The sequence below is a fragment of the Kogia breviceps genome, chromosome 2 (assembly GCF_026419965.1).
Source record: "Kogia breviceps isolate mKogBre1 chromosome 2, mKogBre1 haplotype 1, whole genome shotgun sequence".
Lineage (NCBI taxonomy): Eukaryota > Metazoa > Chordata > Mammalia > Artiodactyla > Physeteridae > Kogia > Kogia breviceps.
In genome coordinates, this window is record NC_081311.1 from 163,814,537 (window position 1) to 163,837,525 (window position 22,989).

The window sequence follows — 22,989 nt, forward strand, 5'->3', positions numbered from 1 at the left end:
GTTAGGAAAGGAGAGCTTGTATTTATGAAATATTCTCCAAATCAGAAACTTTGCTTCTTTTGCAAAGTTGAATAATTATTATATTACAATATCACAAACTGGGTGCTTTCTCTTTTTTCCTGCCCTTAAACATTTCCTTGTTTCATGCTCACACGGAAGTATTTGATGTTTTCTGTGATACTTTTTATTAGAAATCCATATATGCAATTTATAGATGAATAAACTAAGGCTTACAAACAACTTGTATGCAATACTGTCTCATACTGAAATAGGTACTTGGTATTAATAATTATTCTCTGTTTTAGTGTCTGTTACCCTAGGGCCTGAGTGTGAAAAATAGTCAAGGGATCCTTCATTAATATATTTTTGTTTATTCTATTTTATTTTCTCATTGTAGGACAGTTCTCAAGTGCATGTACCACATGGTAAATTGCATCCTCTTAGAATAACAATCATTATTTTTAAAAAATCATCACATTTAAAAGAGCTAATCATCCAAATCCTTTCACAATCATAATGAAGTGCAACAATGGTTTGCTTCCTCACAATTTCATCCATATATGCCCATGAAAGAATGGGAGTAGATTTTAATTATGATTCGGTTCCCTTTATTATTCAGCCAAATGAAAAGCTAACAGACTAGAATCATAGTATATTTTCTTTGACTGCACCATACCTGTTCCTTTTTAAATGGTAGGTATTTATTTGATAGGAATGCTAAAGTAATAAGAATAGTAAAATTCAAATCTTAGACATAAATTTCTAATTTTTTTCCTATGAAATGCCATCTTTACTAATATTCTACCATTTTTCCCTCTCTAGGTGAGGAAGTTCAAGCTCAAATATATGCTTAATACTTTCTCCCCAAAGAAACCATTCTTTTAAATTTTTACTATCCATTTAATCCAACTGTACAGCTCAATATATTTCTTTACCGATGATTTTCCACATAATTTAGCTCTATGAACTGGTCTGAAAAATGATATAGGTATAAGTATGTGGTTTTTAATTATATTTCATAATTCTATTGAGTGATAGTTCTACTATTTTAATATATATCTCCCCAGAAAACTATGCTTTAAAAATCATAACTGTCATTTCTTTTTAAAACCAGACTGTAAAATATATGAACCAAATCAGAGTATTAACAGTGATGAGTATCATCAGAACTGAGCAGTTGTTTACATGAAGAAATAAAATCATTTTTCAAAACCTCTTTATGACTTTATGACTGAGTTGTATGTTTAGATAGATGCTGGGAATAAAGGGATAAGTTTTACCTGTACTCAGAAGAAACATTCAGACTTTGGGGTAATTGGGGAAGGAGTTTTTCTGTTCTTCATAATCTGCAAATGCAGAAGCAATAAGTTCTGATTGGAAAGAGAGAGGTCCAGGATTCTCGTTCATGGAGGAAATATTTGAAAACATCCCAAGATCAAGACCTCGTCCTTTAAAATATGCCTGAAGGGTTCTGAAAAACTGAAGAGAGAAAGAAAACGTTCAATGTCACTTATCATTTAAACACTCCAAATACTCAAAGATGAGTATTTTTCCCCTCTCATTTCCCCCCCAAATGGATTTTAGAGCTAACCTAGGAGGCAGGAGGTGGAAAACTCAGAAACACAAGCTGTGGCTCCTTCTCCTCCTTCCCCCTCCTTTCTACCTGACATTTCAACTCTAAACAAAGATAATTCACCATTCTTGAATATCAATTATTTAACAGCCCACAGTGAGAAGATTCATTGCCCATCTCTGAGTACTGAAGTCAGAGATGAAATTGAACTCCACGGTGATCAGACCTCAGGTGTCTCCTCTCCGATTGATGGTGAGATAGGTCCCAGTCATTTCAGATGTGGGGTTTTCAGCTGTGTATTCTGTGAATACATAGAAGCTGTGCAAAGTGCTATTTGTTTGTTTTAATCCTATATTGTTATATTTCACATCATTTTTAGAAAAACTATATTTTGAAATCGTAATGTCATCATGTTTACTGTATTTGGCATATTTTTAAATAGATTTTTTACTGGTATTTTGAATTCGATTTCCCAGATAACGTTATGTTGAAAATAATGCCTAGCAAATTGAAAATACTGAAGGTCGACTTTCAGTTTTTGCAATGGAGCTTTGCAAGTATTGGTTATGTGAGAATCTGTTTTGTTATCAGTTCAAACTAAGCTGTGCAAAACGTAATTCCCTGTTATGCTCTTGATTGTGTATATATCAATACATTAGAAATTAAGGCTATGGGGCTTCCCTGGTGGCGCAGTGGTTGAGAGTCCGCCTGCCAATGCAGGGGACGCGGGTTCGTGCCCCGGTCCAGGAAGATCCCACATGCCGCAGAGTGCCTGGGTCCACGAGCCATGGCTGCTGAGCCTGCGCGTCCGGAGCCTGTGCTCCACAATGGGAGAGGCCACAACAGTGAGAGGCCCGTGTACCACCAAAAAAAAAAAAAAAAAAAAAAAAAGAAATTAAGGCTATGAAGTCAATGTGTATATAATATTTACAAATGTAATGTGCTAGGTGTGTATAAGATCATTTCTAAATATAAATTTGTTTCTCCGTACAGAAACAAGTGTAAATTGGCTAGAACACTGGCCACTAGGCTAGCAAAATTCTTCTCTGGTCCTGCTGGGGAATCTTCTCAGCCCTTGGCAGCCTCCTCTCCACCGTGCTCTAGCAGAGTGCAGTGTGCATAACTCCAGGGAGGTGCCAATTTCACCCTGCAGCCTAGCATGTCCCAGTGGCTGTTCTTACCAGATCTCAGTTTCTAGGATTGTTGAGGGGCTTCCATTTTCCTTCGTTTCTCAACATGCCTCCATGCACAAGCCCAAGTAGCACCAGGGCAACAGCCAGCAGCAGGAGTGCTTTGGGCATTGTGGAAGGAAGCTGAGTGAAAGGAAGGATCAGGGAAATGTCAATGGCCAGAGAGAGAGAGAGACTGAAGGAGGGAGAGAGAGCAGAAGGGAGGGCAAAAGTAGAAAAGTGAAAGAAGAAACATTTTTAAAGGGAGACAAGGAAGAAGAAATAGTATATTGGTTCACCTGAATTTTGCAGCCCTCTTTTTTTCCAAATTCATTTCTTAATGAACCCCCCCCTAAAACCAATTATTAGCTTAAAGGAGTCCATGATAAGGAGAATGTTATATAGTGATAAACAAAGCAATCATGAATACAACCTAGAAAGTGAGTATGCCAAAATTGCACTTTGTTGTCTCCAAAGAAACTGCAATTCTTTTTTTTGTGTGTGTGTGTGTGGTACGCAGGCCTCTCACTGTTGTGGCCTCTCCCGTTGCAGAGCACAGGCTCCGGACGCGCAGGCTCAGCGGCCATGGCTCACGGGCCCAGCCGCTCCGCGGCATGTGGGATCCTCCCAGACCGGGGCACGAACCCGTGTCCCCCGCATCAGCAGGTGGACTCTCAACCACTGCACCACCAGGGAAGCCCGAAACTGCAATTCTTAACAATAACAACAAAAAAACGAAAAAACAACCAATCTTAAATTACTTTAAGTGTTAAGACAACAGTCTTAAAAAAAAGAAGAGAGAAAAGAAAAAAAATATACACCCCGAACTGAAAGATGCACCTTATACACAGGTCTGAGACAGACACACACCACACCAGTGTAAGTAGAGATTGTATCCCACCCCAGGGTGTGAAATGGAAATGAAACACACAGAAAGAGCTACCAGGAGTAGCTGGTAGTAATAAAGCTTACCAGGAGTTTGGTTTTGCCTGGCCCTGGTTGTTTACCCTGCCTACAGTCTGCAAGGCGATTCATGGATACTTATAACCAGTGGATCGGCTGCAGGTGGGAGTCATTGACATGAGCAGGAGGGGGCGGGGGCTCAAAAATAATGATTCCATTTTCATCCACAGCTCAAAGACCCTTGAGAATCACATCTTCAGACTTCTTCAGGGTTAACAGTGAAGCTATTTGTCCTAAATACAGCGGACTCTCCTCCAACCACCGAACATTTCATTTGGATGTTATAGAACACACAAGGCACTTCCACACAGCAAAATGTCTTCCTCCTTTTTCACTTTTAAGAGAAGGTGTATACACAGCAGCTGGGAATATGATGATGATTATCTCACCTCATAGAATGCTCTTTTGGAGCTATCAGCCTTTCAAATTAATCACATTTTTTAAACAGAAAATTCTATTGCAAGAGACAAAATTGCTCTTTGTGACCCATACCTTATATTTCTTCTTAGAATCTCAAGAAGCTTTAAAAGTTTTAAATAGTGGTATGGTTAATCATAATACCCTTTCAAAATAGAGCTAAAAGATAGCACATGTTTTGTGGAAAAAAGAAAAATTACCTTACCTATAGCATCCCCTTGCTAAATAAATGCCATCCGCAGAAAATGGTAGGGTTGAGAATTGGACTTGATGAACTGAAGTTGCTTTGGTTCCAATAATTCAGAACAACCCAGAACAAGCTCTTTGTTGAGAAGGCTAGTAATCTGGACTGGAAATTAGAATACCTGGCTACAATCTCAGCCTTGCCATTTTGACCTTGGGAGGGTATTGTGACCTTCATTTATTCACGCCTTTGTTTATTCAACAAATTTTTACTGAGTGCCTACTATGTGCCAGGCACTGCACAAGGCTTTGGGGATAAAAGAGTAAGAATAATAGATTCCCTGCCCTCATGGAATTAACAGATTAGTGGGCAAGACAGACATTAATCAATCCATCATATAACAAAGTATATAAATATCAATGATGAGAATTTCTATTGAGATTATGGCACTATGACAGGGTAGAACAGGTGGATTTGATGCAGTCTCAGGGACCAGGTAAGGCTTCTGTGAAGAAGTGACCTTATATCTGGTAGATGAGTAGAGTTACTTAGGCAACCTAGGGAGGACAGAGGGAGAAGAGTTTCAGACAAGGTGAACAACTGTACTAGACCTTGTGGCTGGAAGGAACATGGCATATTAATGCAATTGAAATTAAGTCAGTATCTGAGGAGTATAAGGAGCAAGGTGGGGGGCTGATGCAATCTGGGCCTTTAGAGGTAGTCAGATTATGATCTTTCTGCTGCAAACAATGCTAACTGATTGAAAAGTTTTAAGCATCCAAGTGACTTGATAACAGACTTGCAATTTTAAAAAGCTATTCTGGTTGCACCGTGGAGGACAGACTGAGCTAGAAAAGAGGGAGACCAGTTAGGTGGCTACTGCAATAGTCCAAGCAGGACAAGATGTTAACTTGGATTAGGGTGGTAGCACAGATGCAGAGTTGTGGATGGATCTGAGAGAAATTTAGAAGGTACTGATAATGTACTGGATACTATGGGAAGCAGAGCTAAGGGGAAGAGAGTTTCAAGGCCAATCCCTAGGTCTCAGGATTATGCAGCTGAGCGGACTACAGTGCCATTAGCTGACATATCAAACACTGGCATGAGGAGATGAGGCTCATGAGTTCCAGTGGGACACGTTGAATTTGAGGAGCCTTAGAGATCTCCAAGTGGGGATGGGGAGTATCCAATTGGATACACAGGCCTGAACCTCAGAGGAGAGGTCTGGAAAGGAGATGTAACTATGGGAGTGGTAAATATGGCATGTAAAGGATGAGATTACCTCAGTGAAGATTAGCAAATGAGAAGAAAAGGTGACATAGGACTTGAGCTTTGAGAAATTTTAACATGAACCAGCCCTATACCAGAATCTATATGAAGGAGACCCTGGAGGTAGGGGGAAAACCAGGAGAGGATGGGAGCAAGAGAAGAAAATGTTTCAAGAAGGGACAAATTGGGTAAATGAGGACTTAAAAGGATCCATAGAGTATTAGAGATGTTTGGGTAAATGGAGGTGAAGGTCAGATTAGAAGGGAGTCGATGGACAGGAAAGAGAGAATGAATCCATCAAGCTCTTGAGAAGTTTACCTGTGTGTGTGTGTGTGTGTGTGTGTGTGTGTGTGTGTGTGTGTGTGTGTGTGTAAGAGAGAGAGAGAGAGAGAGAGAGAGAGGGAGAGAGAGAGAGAGAGAGAGAGAGAGAGAGAGAGAGAGAGAGAGAGAGGAGAGAGAGAGAGAGGAGAGAGAGTCAGTACCTGGAGGGGGAAATAGAAATAAGAGAAGGTGTTGATTTTATTGTTAAGACTTGAGTCTGTTTAAATGTCAGTGGTCAAGTGAGCAAATGAATACCCTGGAATTTCATTACATCAACTCTCCTTAAAATTCCAGGACTTTGGTACAGTTTTCAGGGCAGAAACAGAGACACAGATGTAGAGAACAAACATATGGACACCAAGGGGGGAAAGTGGGGGGTTGGTGGTGGGAGGAATTGGGAGATTGGGATTGACATGTACACACTGATGTGTATAAAATGGATAACTAATAAGAACCTGCTGTATAAAAAAAATAAAATTAAATTAAAAAAATTAAAAAAAAAACCAGAAACTCCAGGACTTTGAAGTTAAAGCATCTAATAATATTGAAGTATTAAGTGTTGAGATTATTAACACTGTAAACTCCTTAAACAGTGCTCACTTACGTTCCCCTAGTACCAGCATTGAGCCCAATGCATAGACAATGAACTTGCAGAGCACAGGCTCCGGACGCGCAGGCTCAGAGGCCATGGCTCACGGGCCCAGCGGCTCCGCGGCATGTGGGATCCTCCCGGACCGGGGCACGAACCCGTGTTCCCTGCATCGGCAGGCGGACTCTCAACCACTGCGCCACCAGGGAAGCCCGACAATAAACTTTTTAAATGGAAAAGACTGAATAAATCAGAAAAGATTTGCATAACCATTTACCTATGAATAATTTCTAACTTTAGATCCATTTGTATAAAACCGTAGCTCATTTGTTTCAAGAGCTCCCCATTTAAGAAATATTTAGATTCTCAAAAGAGCAATGGACTAAAAGTAACACACACATATTGTCATCTTGTTCACTAAGACTGGAGTTTTCCTGATTGTTAAAAGAAGTTATATATTTAAATAAAACTATTTTAAGCTCTTGTAATTGTTTCTTAATTTCAAATCTCTGTCCTGAAAGGCAAAAGCTGATGACATTTTTTTCAGAATGTATCAACACAGTACTAAGTAGGTATTTTGCAATTATTCAGTTGATAAGTTCAATCAAAAGGAGGAAAAAACCCCAGGAAAGTTCGGTTTCCCAAACCATTAATTTCTAGTCTAAATTGTCCCATTTAGCCTCTTCATTAAATAGACTGTGTGTAAAAGTAGCGGTTGGGACAGTCAGCCTCCCACACCTAGACGCATCTGAATGAAGATCTTTGCTGGCATTTCTCAACCAGAAATTAAAAGGAAAATAGAATACTCAGCACAGGGCTTCCACATAAAAGCAATCCAATAAATATGTAGTGACTGAATTACAAACTTAATTAGATTATAAATTCAAGCATAATGGTAGAACTACCATACGACCCAGAAATCCCACTACTGGGCATATAACCTGCGAAAACCATAATTCAAAAAGAGTCATGTATCACAATGCTCATTGCAGCTCTATTTACAATAGCCAGGACATGGAAGCAACCTAAGTGTTCATCAACAGATGAATGGATAAAGAAGATGTGGCACATATATACAATGGAATATTACTCAGCCATAAAAAGAAATGAAATTGAGTTATTTGTAAGTGAGGTAGATGGACCTAGAGTCTGTCATACAGAGTGAAGTAAGTCAGAAAGAGAAAAATACTGTATGCTAACGCATACAAATGGAATCTAAAAAAAAAAAAAAGGTCTGAAGAACCTAGGGGCAAGACAGGAATAAAGATGCAGATGTAGAGAATGGATTTGAGGACACAGGGAGGGGGAAGGGTAAGCTGGGCGAAGTGAGAGAGTGGCATGGACATAGATACACATATATGTGTATATATACACATATATACACTACCAAATGTAAAATAGATATGTGGGAAGCAGCCACATAGCACAGGGAGGTCAGCTCGGTGCTTTGTGACCACCTAGAGGGTGGGATAGGGAGGGTGGGAGTGAGGGAGTCACTAGAGGGAAGAGATATGGGGATATATGTATATGTATAGCTGATTCACTTTGTTATAAAGCAGAAACTAACACACCATTGTAAAGCAATTATACTTCAATAAAGATGTTAAAAATAAATAAAAATAAATTCAAACATATGGTAAAGATGAGGAATGAAGAGGATATTGTGGCAGGCACAGAGGAATTTTTAAACTATTGGACTGTTGGACTCTATAACCTATTGAAACCCTTCTTGTCCTTATTAGGAAAAAAAAAAAGAGCTGGTATAGCTATTTAGCTGTATCATGAACAGGGACGAGAATTTTACCTTCTTTTTCTTCCCTCTGGTCTGAGTAAGGGAAAGGGAAAATTACTGTTTATAGACTGCTTTCTCAGTGATGATGAGAACTTCAGAGATAACAGAAAGGTTGCTTACATGACTAATAGAGTATGCGAGGCAGCTTTCTGCTCACAGCAATCGTAACTGCTTTTTGTGGCAGTGGGCAGATTTCAGTTTGAAAATAGACTAAAGAGAAGAGGGGGGAAAAGGGATAAGGCTCTTGTCAAGCATAGAACAGAAGCAAAGAGAACCCACTGTGACCTCGATGGATGGGAGAGCCTCACCCCTCATATCCTGGGGCCACATAAAGTTTCCAGATCCCGTGAGACCCTGGAGAGGTAAGGGAAGGTCCAGAAAACGCTGGAATTGGATTTTTGCTCCCCAACCCCATTCGGAAAGGGGCTCAGAGCAGACAAGTTGGTTTTAAAAAACCCATGACATTCTCTAACACCTCCACAAAACAGCTGACTGTTTGCTCCTTTCAGCAGTTATCAGTACAGGGTAAGTACCTCTGACTGTAGAGAGTTGACCCTCAGAATTCTCTAGCTATTCACTATGGAAAAATCTGTTTTATTCTTTGCTATCCTCTATTTTGTTTAAAAAACGTGAAAGGAGTATTTTGAAGAGAAAAAGAGATCTTCCTCCAAAAACATGTTACAGCTGTTTAGGGCCAGGGTGTGTGCCAATCCTAGAAGCCAAGGGTAAGTGGGGTGGCCACCCTTCCCTGAGAGCATTTGCTTTCAAGCCCAGCTTGGTCTCAAGGCCTCTGCTTTCCTCAGGTCTCCATTATCAACAGCTGGGGCTTCAGCAGTGGCCTCCCTTCTTCCCAAGGTCCCTTCCCTGGTCGGTCTTCCTCCCTGACACCGGCCTTCCTGAAACACAAACACCATGGGCTAGTTAGAGAGGGACAGCCGGCACATATCTTTCAATGCTGCCCCAAGTTCCAGCTATTTCTCCTGCAACTAAGATGAAGGAGTAGAGGCAACAAAAGGTAGAAATTATGACAATCATGCTTGATCTGAAACCAGCTGGGAGACACAGAGCAAGAAAATGGACATCTAGATTCACGAGGTGACTTAAGTATCAACCAAACTCTCTCAGCCTGGGTTTGAGAACCAGGTCCCAAAACCCTTGCCACCTCAGGCCACATTGGTATCTCCAAAGTCATAAATAAGTTAAGGATTTTTCCTAAAATATAAAAGGATAAATCATTTCTTATCACTTTGCAAAAAGCTTTTCAGCAGGCAGTATATTTTTGTAGCAGAGAGCCTGAGGTAGTTGGTAACAAGTTTGTTTTTGCAACTGACCCTGGCGGAGAGACAACAGAAAAAAAAGGTCTCACATCTCAAAAAAAGCTTACTACCATCACATTCACCTCTAGTGGCTTCAGGATGCCCATAAGATAAAGTCTAAGCTCTTGACTGTGATGTAAAGACCCTCAATATGACCCAGTCCTACCATTCAAGCCATTTGACCTCTCTAATGAACACCACCCACACATATACCTCAGTGCCTTTGAACACACTGTTGCTTCTGCCTGGAATGCCTTCTCTAACCCTTGTGTGATCTCAGAACTTCTCCCTGTCCTTCAAGGCCCACCTCAAAGGTCACATCTTCTGAGAAAAAGAAACCACTTAGTTACTTCAAAAGCTTTTACCTTGCTGAATTTGGATGATGATATTTGCTTCCACATGTCTCATTGTTCCAAGGTGAGCTCCTTAAAGTTGGCATCATGTCTTTTTTATCATTAATTCTTCAGAGTTTGGCATAAGGCTTGGCATAGAATGGGCCAGCATATCACAAATGCTTATAGAATTAATCATTCTTTAGGTAAAACTTGAGTTCAGATTCTTGCAATTTTCTTCTGAAATTTGAGCCTTGTTACATTTCTATTTTGTACTGTTCATCTAAAGATTTACATAATGCCACATTTTAATAAGGAGGGAAGAGATACCTGTAGGTAGGCAATAAATATTTTTTGATTTGACTTGAATATTCAGTGGACTGGTAAAGTGTAAATTAACATTCAGTCTAGCTGTTGCACACAAACCAATGGTGACTGGAGTGTGGCACTTTTATGACCACACATGCCTTTCTATTTAAATTGTTCTGGAGCTGAGGCCACAAGCCAAGGAATGTGGGCAGCCACCAGATGCTGGAGAAGGAAAGGAACAGATTCTTCCCTAGAGTCTCCAGAGGGAGCATGGCCTTGTCCACACCTTGATTTTGGCTCAGTGATATTGATTTCAGACTTCTGGCCTCCAGAACTGTGAGAGAGTAACTTTCTGTTGTTTTAAGCCACCCACTTTTTGGTAATTTTTTACAGTAGCCATTGGAAACTAAGACAAGGAATGTCAAGATGTCAGGCCAATCACAAAGGAGAAAGACCCATAACTCACCACAATAGCCTCTACTGAATACATTGCACCATGGAGAGACCTAGAAGCTGTCTCTATTCCCTTTTAAGAAAGGTGAAGCTTCTTCTCTCTTCCAGTTCACAATACAAAATGGATTTGGGTTGAAATGTCTATTATGAACCTGAGGTTCTACATGAGGAAAACTATACTATAAAATGTCTTTTTGATATGAAAGGGGTGAGAAAAGTTTCCATCTTAGACTATTAAATTAGATAAGACCCCACCCCTGAGTTATATAATTTTGTAATGGACCTCATATTTTAACCCATTGATAAAATTATTTAAACACCTAGAAGAAACACCATTTTTAAAATACCACCTAAATTTCCAGGTACATATTTTGCATGATAAAGGGAGTAGTTTCAGAAAAGGGGAAAAATTGAGGACAATTCAGATGGGTATTTCTTTGGATATTTTGGGGCATAATGGGCAAATGATTTCTTTTCTTAGTGCTATTCATCAATTGTGAGCTCTGAAATAGAGCCAGTGAGTTTTTATTTTTAAAAAATCAACAAACCCCTCTCCCTAAAATGATCCCCCCACAAATCGATGGTTAGTTCCTAGTATTCTAGGAGCTCTTTAGTTCTCTAGGTGCATAATGTGTTATACAATTATGTTAAACAAAATAAAATAAATAGCAGACCTTTACTCTTCAAAAGTGCATTCTGTTAAGTCTAGCCCTGGGGAAACTCCCAAGAAATCTCAGCAGCAGAGACGATGTCATCTTAATCCTCCAACAATAATGTGCTTCCAAGCGGCAGTGAGGACGTTCTAGGTTTCTGCTAAAAATACTACCTCCTGACTTCTGTCTTTAAAAATTCTACTTCTAAAAATTCGGTTATTTGAGGTTTTATGATTGAGTTGTAGAAGTATTTTATATATTCTGAAAACAAATCCCTTATAGAAATATGTTTCTCTGTCTGTGGTTTGCCTGTATACTTTCTTAATGATGTCTTTTGATGAGCAGAAGTCTTTAATTATGATGAACTATTATTTAACAATTTTTTTTTTTTTGGCTGCGTTGGGTCTTCATTGCTGCACGCGGGCTTTCTCTAGTTGCGGAGAGCAGGAGCTACTCTTAGTTGCTGTGCATGGACTTCTTATTGTGGTGGCTTCTCTTGTCGTGGAGCACAGGCTCTAGGTGCGCGGGCTTCAGTAGTTGTGGCACGTGGGCTCAGTAGTTGTGGTGCATGGGCTTAGTTGCTCCACGGCACGTGGGATCTTCTCGGACCAGGGATCAAACCCATGTCCCCTGAATTGGCAGGCGGATTCTTAACCACTGCACCACCAGGGAAGTCCCCTATAATTTAACAATTTTTAAATTGTCGTTGCTTTCTTTAACCTAACTGCACATTTGCCTACCACCACATCTCAAAGTTTTCTCCTATATTTTCTTCTAGAAGCTTTATAGTTTAGCTTTTACATTTAGGTTTATGATTCATCTCAAGTTACTTTTGTATATGATGTGAGAAAGGGTCCAGGCTTATTTTTTTTCCCATATAAGTATCCAGTTACTCCAGAACTGTATGCTAAAAAGATTTTCTTTTCCCATTGGAATGTTTTGGCACCTTTGTCAATAATCAATTGACCATAAACACGTGGGTTTACTTTTGAACTCTTTGTTCTGTTCCACTGATGTACTTACTACTTATCTGTCCTTTTGCCAATACCACACTCCCTTGATTACCGTAGCTTTATAGTAAGTCTTGAAGTCACTTATTGGTGTGATTCTTTTCCAAAATTGTTGTGACTATTTGAAATTGTTTGCTTTTCTATATACATTTTAGAATCAGCTTGTAGAGTTTTAGAAAAATAGCCTGCTGGAATTTTTATTGAAATTGCATTTAATATATATATCATTTTGGAGAAAAATGACATCTTAAAAATAGTGAGTCTTCCAATCAATGAATATTATCTCTCTTTATCTTAGGGCTTTAAAATTTTCTCTAAGCAATATTTTGTAGTTTTTGGTGGAGAGGCCTTGTACATATTTTAATTTATTCCTAAGTATCATAATATAAATGGCATTTTATAAAAATTATTTTACAGTTGTTTGATATTTGAATATGGAAAATATTTTTTGCATATTGACCTTAAATTCTGTGACCATACCAGTCCTAGTAGTTGATTTATATATTCCTGAGGGCTTTTATAAATTACTGGATTTGATTTGCTGGTATTTCATTAAGAACTTTCACATTTATGTTAACAAGGAATGTTGGTCAGTAACTTTTTGTAATTTCTTTGTCATGCTTTGATATCAGGCTACGCCTGCCACATAACATGATTTGGGAAGTGGTCCCTCCTCTTTTATTTTCCAAAAGAGTTGTCAACATTGGTGTTACCCAATGTTCAACAGAATTAAAACTTCCATACAATTCACCACTGAAATAAACTGGGCCTGGAGTTTTTTTGGGGGGAAGCTTCAATTTTTCTAAGTCAGGTTTATTAGCACGTAACTTATATATCCTTTTTAGTAAAAAGTTCCACAAATTTTGTATAGCTATGTAACCACCATCACAATCAAGATTTAGAACATTTCCATCACCCCCAAAATTCCCCTCAAGTCCCTATGGAGTCAGTTCCCTTGTAACCACTCTTATGTTTTCTGTCACTACAGTTTTTCCTTTTTCTCTCATATAAGTAGAATCACAATATGGCATGTTACCATACTGAACTTAAGAGTCATCAATATTATTTCACATATCAGCTGTTCACTTCTTTTTACTTGCCAAGTAATATTCTATTTTATGGATGTGCCACAAATTTTCTATCCATGCACCAGTTGACAGACACTTGGTTTGCTTCCACTTTGGGGAAATTATTAATAAAGCTGCTATAAATATCTACATACAGGTCTTTGTTTTGACATAGGTTTTCATTTGTTTTGAGTACACATATGGAAGTGGTATTGCTGGTTCATATGCTAAAGGTATGTTTCATTTTCTAAGAAATTGCTGCACTGTTTTCTAAAGTGACATTCTATTTTGCATTCCCACCAGCAATGTATGAGAATTCTAGTTGCTTCAAATCTTTACCAGAACTATTGCCAGTTTCTGAAAATTTTTATTTTAGGCATTGTGGTTATAATTAGCATTTTTCTAGTGACTATGTTGGACATCTTTTCATGTACTTGTTTGTCACCCATGTATCTTCTCTGGTGAAGTGTTTAAGTATTTTGCTCATTATAAATTTAGTTGTTTTCTTGTTGGTGAATTTTGAAAATTCTTTATATGTATTTTAGATACAAGTTCTTTAACAGATGTATGTTTGGTTTTCTCTCACTTGCGAGTTGTGTTTTCGTTTTCTTAACACTGTTTTTGAACAGTGTTGAAGTTTTAATTTTTGGTGAAGTCTAATTCATCGATTTTTGTCTTTTATGATTTGGGCTTTAAAAATATTTAAAAATTTCTATTTTAATTTCTCCATTGGCATTCTAGCTATACCTCTTTGAATTATTATTTTAATGGTTGCTTTAGGGATTATAATATGTAATCTTACACATAAGGAACCACAGGTAATAATACTTTAAAATTAGCTGGGGTCAATTGTAAAAAGAAAAACTTCAATTATTTCTGAAAGTTTTTCTAAATGTATTAATCTATTTAGTAAATATAATAACTGGACCATAATTAAAATTTCTGTTATATAAAACTCCAATATATACAAAAGTAAGGAGAAAAGAATAATGCAAGTCCACGTACTTATCACTCAGCTTCAACAATTATCAACACATAGGCAATTTTGTTACAGACGTAAATTTTGTTGTTGTTAAGTCGGGATTTTGAATTATCTTGGGTCACTGTTATGATTACTCATTTGAAAAAATATTTAACAAATTTCTACCATGTAAAATATGCATTGTTAAGTGTGGACTACAAATAGGTGTATGGAAAGGGACATGATCCCTGCCTGCTAGGAGCAAACAATCTATATGGAGAAACAGCATGGAGTTTTAGAACCAAATTTAACCATGTTCAAAACTGGACCCTGCCATTCTCCTGGGCAAATATTATTTAATCTCTCTGTACCTCAATTTCCTCATCTGTGAAGTAATCCTATTTTGCAGTGTTGTTGTAAGATTTAGAAATGATACAAATAAAGGGCACCTGACATGTAGATGCTAAATAAATGTCACTATTATTAAGAACTGCACATAACGTGACATAATGTGATGATTCCCATAGGCTATGAAACTATGACAGCAAGAGCTAGAAGTAGGGATAAGATTAGTCCTGAATGGCAATTGGTAGATTTTTACGGATAAAATGTTGACAGCAAAGATGTGGGAGGAAGAAGTTCTTGAGCAAAGGCAGCGAAGTAGCAAAAGGAAGACAAAGGAGATGCAGTAGCCAAGTTTGCGTGTGTGGCAGACTTGGCTCATTGTTTCCCTTTATCCCTTTTGTTATGGGCAGAATTGTGTTCCCCTCCCCGCAAAGTTTCATATGTTGAAGTCCTAACCCCTTAACAGCTGGCACATTGATCTTGGACTTCTCAGCCTCCAGAACTTGAAGAAATGAATTTCTGTTGCTTAAGCCACGGAGTCTGTGGAATCCTATTAGAGCAGCCCAAGAAATACACCTTTCTTCTTAGTTGTTGTTTGGGGTAGCACAAACCCAGCTTAAAAACTTGATTCCGCCGTCTCCCTTGCATTTCTTTAGTGGTGATGCGATATTATTCTGGCCTGTGAGCTGTAAATGGAAGTCCCTGAGATTGGGAAAGGGAGAGGAGAGGGAGAATCCTTTCCAAATAAAAGGCAAAATTCCTTTTGCTCCTTTCCCCTCCTTCCTGGAATGGAAATATCATGCAGCCACGGTCTTGTTATAAAAGCCACACATTAAGGATGGAGAACAAATGCGATAGAAGGAACTTTGGTTCTTCATGGAGTCTTATCCTGGACTTTCTACCTGAAAATTTGATTGTTTTAGCAACTATTTCTCAGGCTTCCTGTTTCTTGCAAACTAATCCTAGCTGAAACAGCCTGTGTGGGGAGGAAACGGTAGGAGAGAAGGCTGGAAATGGATCAAACTGTCAAGGAGTTCAGACTGTTTCCTGTCAAACATGGGGGAAGATTAAAAGGTTTTGAAAAAGAGAGTGATAATGCTACATTGCTGTTTAAAAAAGGATTCATGGGAATATGCAGGATAAAAAGGAAGAGGGTGAGACAATGAGAAGATCATTTGTGAAGCTGCTGCAAAATTAGGAATACTAGTAATGATGGTTTGAATTAGGGTGAGAGTCAGAAAAGAGTGAACTAATGTAAGGGTGGCCCTAAAGTGCTGGACTCTTCAGGGCCTGTGGTATGCAAGGAGGAACTAGATGGTAGGCAAAGGAGACATGATCAAAACGAATGGAGGTTCAACTTTAGTAGCTGGAGGATTTAAGAGAAATTTGGAAACTGAAAGGAGTTGTTAATTAGGGAGGGAGAGAAATCATAAGGTTAAATTTCAACAATGAGTTGCAACTGAATTTGTTTAGTTTGGAGGAAACTAGAGGTTGAAGAGCTGGAAGAAAGCACCTATCATTTCTTGTACACAAAGGTGTCAGATGCATTTCGTTCATTATCTCATGTAACGGTAATATTTAAGATAATATTATTGTCACAATTTATGGATGAGGATACAGTCTCAGGGAGGCTAATAAATACATTACCACTGATTGAGAAATACTTAGATATGGAACTGAGGGAGCAAGTCTGTCTGACTTGGTGAATCATCAACCAAGACTATAACACTGAAGTCACAGATGAAATCTCTAAGGGAAAATATAGAAAGAGTAATAAGGAAAGCTGTGGGCATATCGTTGGAAACATTTTTTTCCAAAGCAAAAGGAGTAACTAGTATGGTCAGAAAAGATTTTCAGAGAGTAGGAAGTGAACTAGTATTGATAATTACATATTGCAGAACTCAGTCTGGTTTGAATTCTACTACGGGCAAGTTGCTTAATTTCTCTGAGACTATTTCTTTTCTTGTAATGGAGGATAATAATCCTCCCTCTAAAGGTTTTTATGGAGAATGAAATGAGAAACTGAACGTGAATGTGTCTGGCATGGATTCTGGTACAACAGGTACTTAGTGAATGTCTGCTGAAAGAATAAAGTATAGGTGACAAGGTGGTCTGTAGAAACCCCACAATATGGTCTGGAATGTTTTTATTGAAAGAAATTGCTTATACTTTTTAGTTTTTCTATGACTTGTTTCTTTTCTTTCAAAGTTGAATTACAGAGTATATTTCTGATTAAGGATTCCAGTTAGTTGCATTTTGGCACCTAAAGATCTTACTGCATTTTAGTCTCACTGGAACAATAAAAAAAAAGTTAACTTCAAACTATAAGGTACTGCAACAGGATGAAGAAAGAACAAAATGGAGATTCAGAAAATCAATCCATTCTCCACTTGGTCTGCTGTAGTTAAGGTACCTAGGATCTTGGGGGAAATGAAAATTAAGATAGGCTATTGGCTGGCAGCAACTTAAGACATTTTGGTTGCGTTCATAATATGCTACACACAGGGAGTCAGGCAAGGTCCCACGTCAAATCTAACACAGAAAGAGGCTTGTCTACCACATCCAATTAGTTGCTAACCCCTAAAGAGTCCCCTTACATTGTTTCACTCTTTTTTTGGCTCCCAACCTAGTTTAAATCATCATTACTAGTATTCCAAATTTTGTAGCAGTTTGATAAATGATCTCCTTATCCTTGTCTCACCTACTTCCCTTCTATCCTGCGTATTTTATTCCCATTATTTTTTTTACACACAAAGATTTTACAAACTTCAGTTTCAGAAAAGAACTCCCCAATGCTGGCTCTACCAGTTTCATTCCTGTCTACCCTACCCAATAGATCACAGCTGAAGGATTGTAAGTCATGACATTTAAGGTGCCCTACTCCATTCCTTTGGTCATTAAATGTTTCTAACAGTAAGCCAGCTTGGAGCGAGGCATTATTTCTGTACCCCAAGAAGGCTATCTGGGAAACAATGCCTCATGTATATTTTCATGTTTCTGCATGGTTTGGCTTCCTGAGCAAAGGAAACTGACATGCTATAAAGACATGTCTCCTTCTCCCAGAAACATTTACTCTCCAGTGCTCTTCTTCCCCTTGCCTCATGTTCGGTGGAGCCACACGCTTACATTTTATGGGAAGATGAAACCTGGAGCCGTCCGTTTACATTCTAAAAGACTGTAAAACATTTGGGAACAAAGGCTTTACTTCCTCTCTCAGGAGGGGAAGAGGGCAGCATGTAGGTTATATAAACTCCCAGATATATAATTTCGGAGTTCCTTTCCTGTGGTGCAGAACAAAACAGAAAACCCCATTTGAACATTCAGGGCTCACCTGACCCTCCTCAACTGCCCTCAAGGGGGAAGAATGGGGCAAGGAGAACTGCCGTGGTTATTGCCTTAAGTAATAATAGTTGGTTCCTGATCCAGAAACCTCATTTTTTTGCTTTCAGGATAATATAAATATAGATATTAAAACCTATTAAAGACAATCTCAAAGGCTTACAAAAATACATTCTAAACTAAGTTTCTTCAGAAGGGGGTTGTGTACAATCTAAGTGGTGTGCAAGGCAACATGTTGGGATGTGGGAGGAAAACAATTCATTTTCATGTTTTTAATCTCTAACAAATTAATGTACCAGCATTTTATACATGAATTGATACCAATGCCCTTACTCAGCCTTCTTCATAGCTGATCATACATAGAGCGTGAGATGTATTCTGAGAGAAGAGTGGGAATTTTACAGTTTGTTGGAGGATGACGGGGCACCCCACTAGTTTTCTTCATTCACTTGTTTAAGCATATTGTGACATGGTACTATCGATGAGCCAGTTAAAATCCATGCATTATATTAAGTATTTATCACATTATCTAGTTTTAACGAACATAACTATCACAAAATAAGCAGCTTAAAAATACACCTTACAAGACACTACTCCTTACAACAAAATTTGAAAATAATACCACTAATGCAAACCAACAAAAGAAAATTTACCAGTGTCTACACGTCTACTCTTTTGTCAGGCTCATTAAGCATTAAAAACAACAGGGACTTCCCTGGTGGTCCAGTGGTAAAGAATCCGCCTTCCAATGCAGGGGACGTGGGTTCGATCCCTGGTCAGGGAACTGAGATCCCATGTGCCACGGGACAACTCAGCCCACGTGCCACAACTACCGAGCTTGTGTGCCTCAACTAGACCCCACGCGCTCTGGAACCCGTGCACCACAACTACAGAGCCCATGCGCCCTGGAGCCTGCCCACCACAACTAGAGAAGAGAAAACCCGCATGCCACAACTAGAGAGAAGCTCACATGCCGCAGTGAAAGATCCCGAATGCTTCAACTAAGACCCAACACAGCCAAAAATAGATAAATAAATACTAAATCTTTAAAAAAGAATTAAAAACAATAATTTAACTATATCTGATGGTTATTCCTCTATTAAAATTACATATATTACTATATAAAATAAAATTATATGTAAAAGTTACATATAATTAAAGTTTACATATTATAGTAGTAGTATGTTTATGGGGGTAAAGTTCAAACTTTTTTAATGATAAGGGTGTGCAATCAAAAAAGTTTGGGGCTTTCCTGGTGGCGCAGTGGTTGAGAGTCCGCCTGCTGATGCAGGGGACATGGGTTTGTGCCCCGGTCCGGGAAGATCCCACTTGCCGCGGAGCGGCTGGGCCCGTGACCCGTGGCCGCTGAGCCTGCGGGTTGGGAGCCTGTGCTCCGCAACGGGAGAGGCCACAACAGTGAGAGGCCCGCGTACCACAAAAAAAAAAAAAAAGTTTTAAGATTACTGTCCAAAACAATCATATTTCCTTTTACAGTACTCTGTGGATCTGTAATTTATATATGTAACTAAATCTTTTATTTATTCTACTTAAAAATTAGCTAGGACAAAGATATTTTAAGTGCAGTGAATGTTACACATTCCTAGTTTAAAGTACAACTATATTGCACACTTTGGTTTTATAAAAAGAGTAAAACAAGTTCCTTTCTTAACTAAATTCCTTTTTCTCCAGTAGGTCACACGTTTTATAGAAAGGTTTTCTTCCTCTCTTCTCCATCCCAATCTTGTATCACTTTCTTAAGGGCAACCAACCATCTCTGTAATGTCTACCACATGAAATACTGTTATTTCCTGTAAGCCAGGGAACAAAAAGTGTGAATCATCAAGTTTCCTCTTCAAACACCTTCTCACTAAATATCTGCAATTCCAGAGTAAAAAGGCCTTTATTGTTTCAGTCAAATCTTACACTCCAGTCCCTAGATCATTCTGTTTTTCTCAACCTTCTATAATTCTTTCTTGATCAGAATGGCACAAATACTAAGGGTAAAAAGCATAATGATTGAATCTCTTTTAGCATGTGAACATACCTTATAGAGCTATTTGATACTGAGGATAGGCTGATTTACATACATGGATATTCAAATGAGCACACAACTGCAAAACCTGAAGATTTCCATTTACACAGTATACTATGATTTAAGCACATCTAGGAAGTCTAATGAAACTCAATTCTTTCTCTAAACATATTCAAGAGAAAAGCAAATCACGAGAAGTATTTTTAAAAGTTCAATTTTAATATTTTATGTAATGTTGAGTTGGTCATTACTCTTGACCTATACCCAGTATGAACTTATATCTATTAAGTACAGTAAAATGTTTCCATTCACTTGACAAGGTAAGCTAGTCTACTATTCCTTAATTTCAGACCATATCCAAGTTCTAACTGTTGAAAAGAAACAAGAAAGAATAAAACAATCTCTAAACTAATTATAATCTCTCTCTCTCTCTCTCTCTCTCTCTCTCTCACACACACACACACACACACACACACACACACACACACACACTAACCCAGGGATGGGAGACTGTTTTCATCTCTAAGCGTTGTTTAAAACTCACTCCAAGAATTGAGGGGCTTTTCTTTCCCAGTAATATTTTATATTTATCAGCTCTTTCAATTAAAGCTATGGAAAAAATATTATTTAAGCACAGCAATTATGAAAAAGACTTTAGTTCCCTAATATTGCATGGTAGGCGAACTTCTAAAATGGCCACCAAGAGTCTCACTCTCTAGTGTATACACCTTGTATCATCCATGCCTCTTGAGTGTGAGCGGACAATGTGTATATGGGAATATGATGTTACCTTATATGGCAAAAAGAATTCTGCAGGTATAATTAAGGTTGAACTTGAGTTAATCAAAAGAGAAACTATCTCAAGTGGATGTGAGCTGCCAACAAGAGAACTCTAAATCCAGGTCTAAAGGTCAGAGACAAAGGAAGGTGAAGAGATTCAAAACCTGAGAGGAATTCTCCTGCTGGTCTTGAAGGAGTAAACCAACCTTTTGTGGAGGGCTACACAGCAGGGAAAGCCACAGGGAGCTAAGAAGTTGACAGCCAGCAAGAAAACAGGAACCTCCACCTGTAACAACCTGAATGAGTCTCAGATGGGACTGCAGTCCTGTTACCTTGATTTCAGAAGTGTGATTCTGAGCAGAGAACCCAGCTGGTCTGTGCCCAGACTTCTGACCTACAGAACTGTGAGTAAATAAATAGGTGTTGTTTCAAGCTGTTAAATTTGTAATCTATCTACCTACCTACCTACCTACCTACCTACCTACCTATCTATCTTACAGAAAGAAAGTGAAGACGAAGTGGGAATTGATTAAAGAAAAACTAGTGGGAAAGGCCTATGAGGCTTTCATGGTGTACACTCTAGTGGCCTCCACGTTGGGTGGTTTCAAGATAATCCTCTAAGTATCCAAGGAAAATATCGATATTAAAGCTTCTAGTTGTATATTTCTCATTTTAAACATCTACCCTTTGGGGTATATTTAATAACATACACAATGTTAACATATGCAGATAATTTATAAATGTTCATATATTTAGAGATGCTGGTTAAAATAATTTAGGAAACACTGTTCCAATCAATGTGTAAGAAGACACTAATCCCTCAAAAGATGTCCTACCCCATTTGACTCCTGTCATCCATTCTATAATAAAGTTTAGATCTATATTAAATTCTCAAATTATGTAGTGTCACTTTAGTACCTTGTAATCCTAAAGACAGCCTTTCTAGTTGCTTCTAGGAGCTCTAACAAGTTACTTTTATTGACTAAAGCAATGTTTGAGGCACTTGTTAAAACAGAATCCCAGGTATCCTCCCTACAGATCAAATTTAGTAGTTCTAAGATGACCAGGGAATCTGTTTTCAAAAAATGTCTAAATTATTCTCGCGTAATTTGGGAAATGGGGCACCCAAGAATATATATTAAGTTAGCATAAGAAAAGTGGAAAGCACGGTCTCTGGGAGAAACATGACTGTGCAATTCTTTAAAATAGAACGTTAACCATAAAATGTCCATACAAATGCATGGGAAGCTACAAGATACCAAGTCGGGAAATACTAGAAATTATCTTGCTTCCAATATTTACCTGTGATGTATCTTGTTTATCATGTCCCATGCTTAGGCATTCAAACTTCTGAAATGCTAGACATGCTATAAAGAAATCATTTTAAGGGTTTTTCCTGAGATGGTATTGTGGAGTATGTGAACTGGTAAGCAATTCTGCACCATGTGTTCTTGTTCACCAAATTTATTGTTGAACATTACGAACACCAGATTATGACAGATAAAAAAGAAAGCACCAAAAATTGCTACACATTAATACCTGAGTGGAGACCGAAGGCAAATATTCATCTATTAAACCTTAAACCATAATGCTGAAACAAAGCTAAAAACATTCACAACACTCTACAGAGTACAATAAATAGCACTTTTTTGTGCATTACAAACAGTTAAATGTAATAAAGTTAATTATACCGTAAAAATACACACAAAATTACACGTAAATGTATTTAGTATACCATACATTGTACAAAGTACTGGAGAAGATCATGCATGTTTAAAAAGAAAAATCTGCAAGGTGACAATCATTTTTCAGTATATATTATAGGACAAATTTGCACTGTTAAGTATAATTACTATGCACTGAATTTTCTGGAAGAGAGTAAAATTATTGATTTGCAAATAAGTGATTACTGATTCTGTCTCAGTAAAACACACAGTTTGTCCTCTATAAACTTTTAACTATAATATAGAAACTGATGCGAGTTGACAGCCATGTATTTTATTGTATTACATACACTTCCCCAAACTATTTCCATCTCAATTTGACCATGCTTTAAGGAAAGACATGTTTTCTTTTTACATGTTTTTAGAGAAACCTATATTTTTGTCTTTGATG

At 38.1% G+C, this 22,989-nt stretch overlaps 1 protein-coding gene across 1 annotated transcript; it reads right to left on the reverse strand.

Annotated features, from left to right (window-relative positions):
* Positions 1 to 1,299: 1,299 nt before the first annotated feature.
* On the reverse strand, positions 1,300 to 2,889 carry C2H2orf66 (chromosome 2 C2orf66 homolog). Its single transcript, XM_059052407.2, is given in 2 exon segments — positions 1,300 to 1,479; positions 2,755 to 2,889. Coding segments are annotated over 2 exon segments (300 nt in total). The 5' UTR covers positions 2,875 to 2,889.
* Positions 2,890 to 22,989: the final 20,100 nt, after the last annotated feature.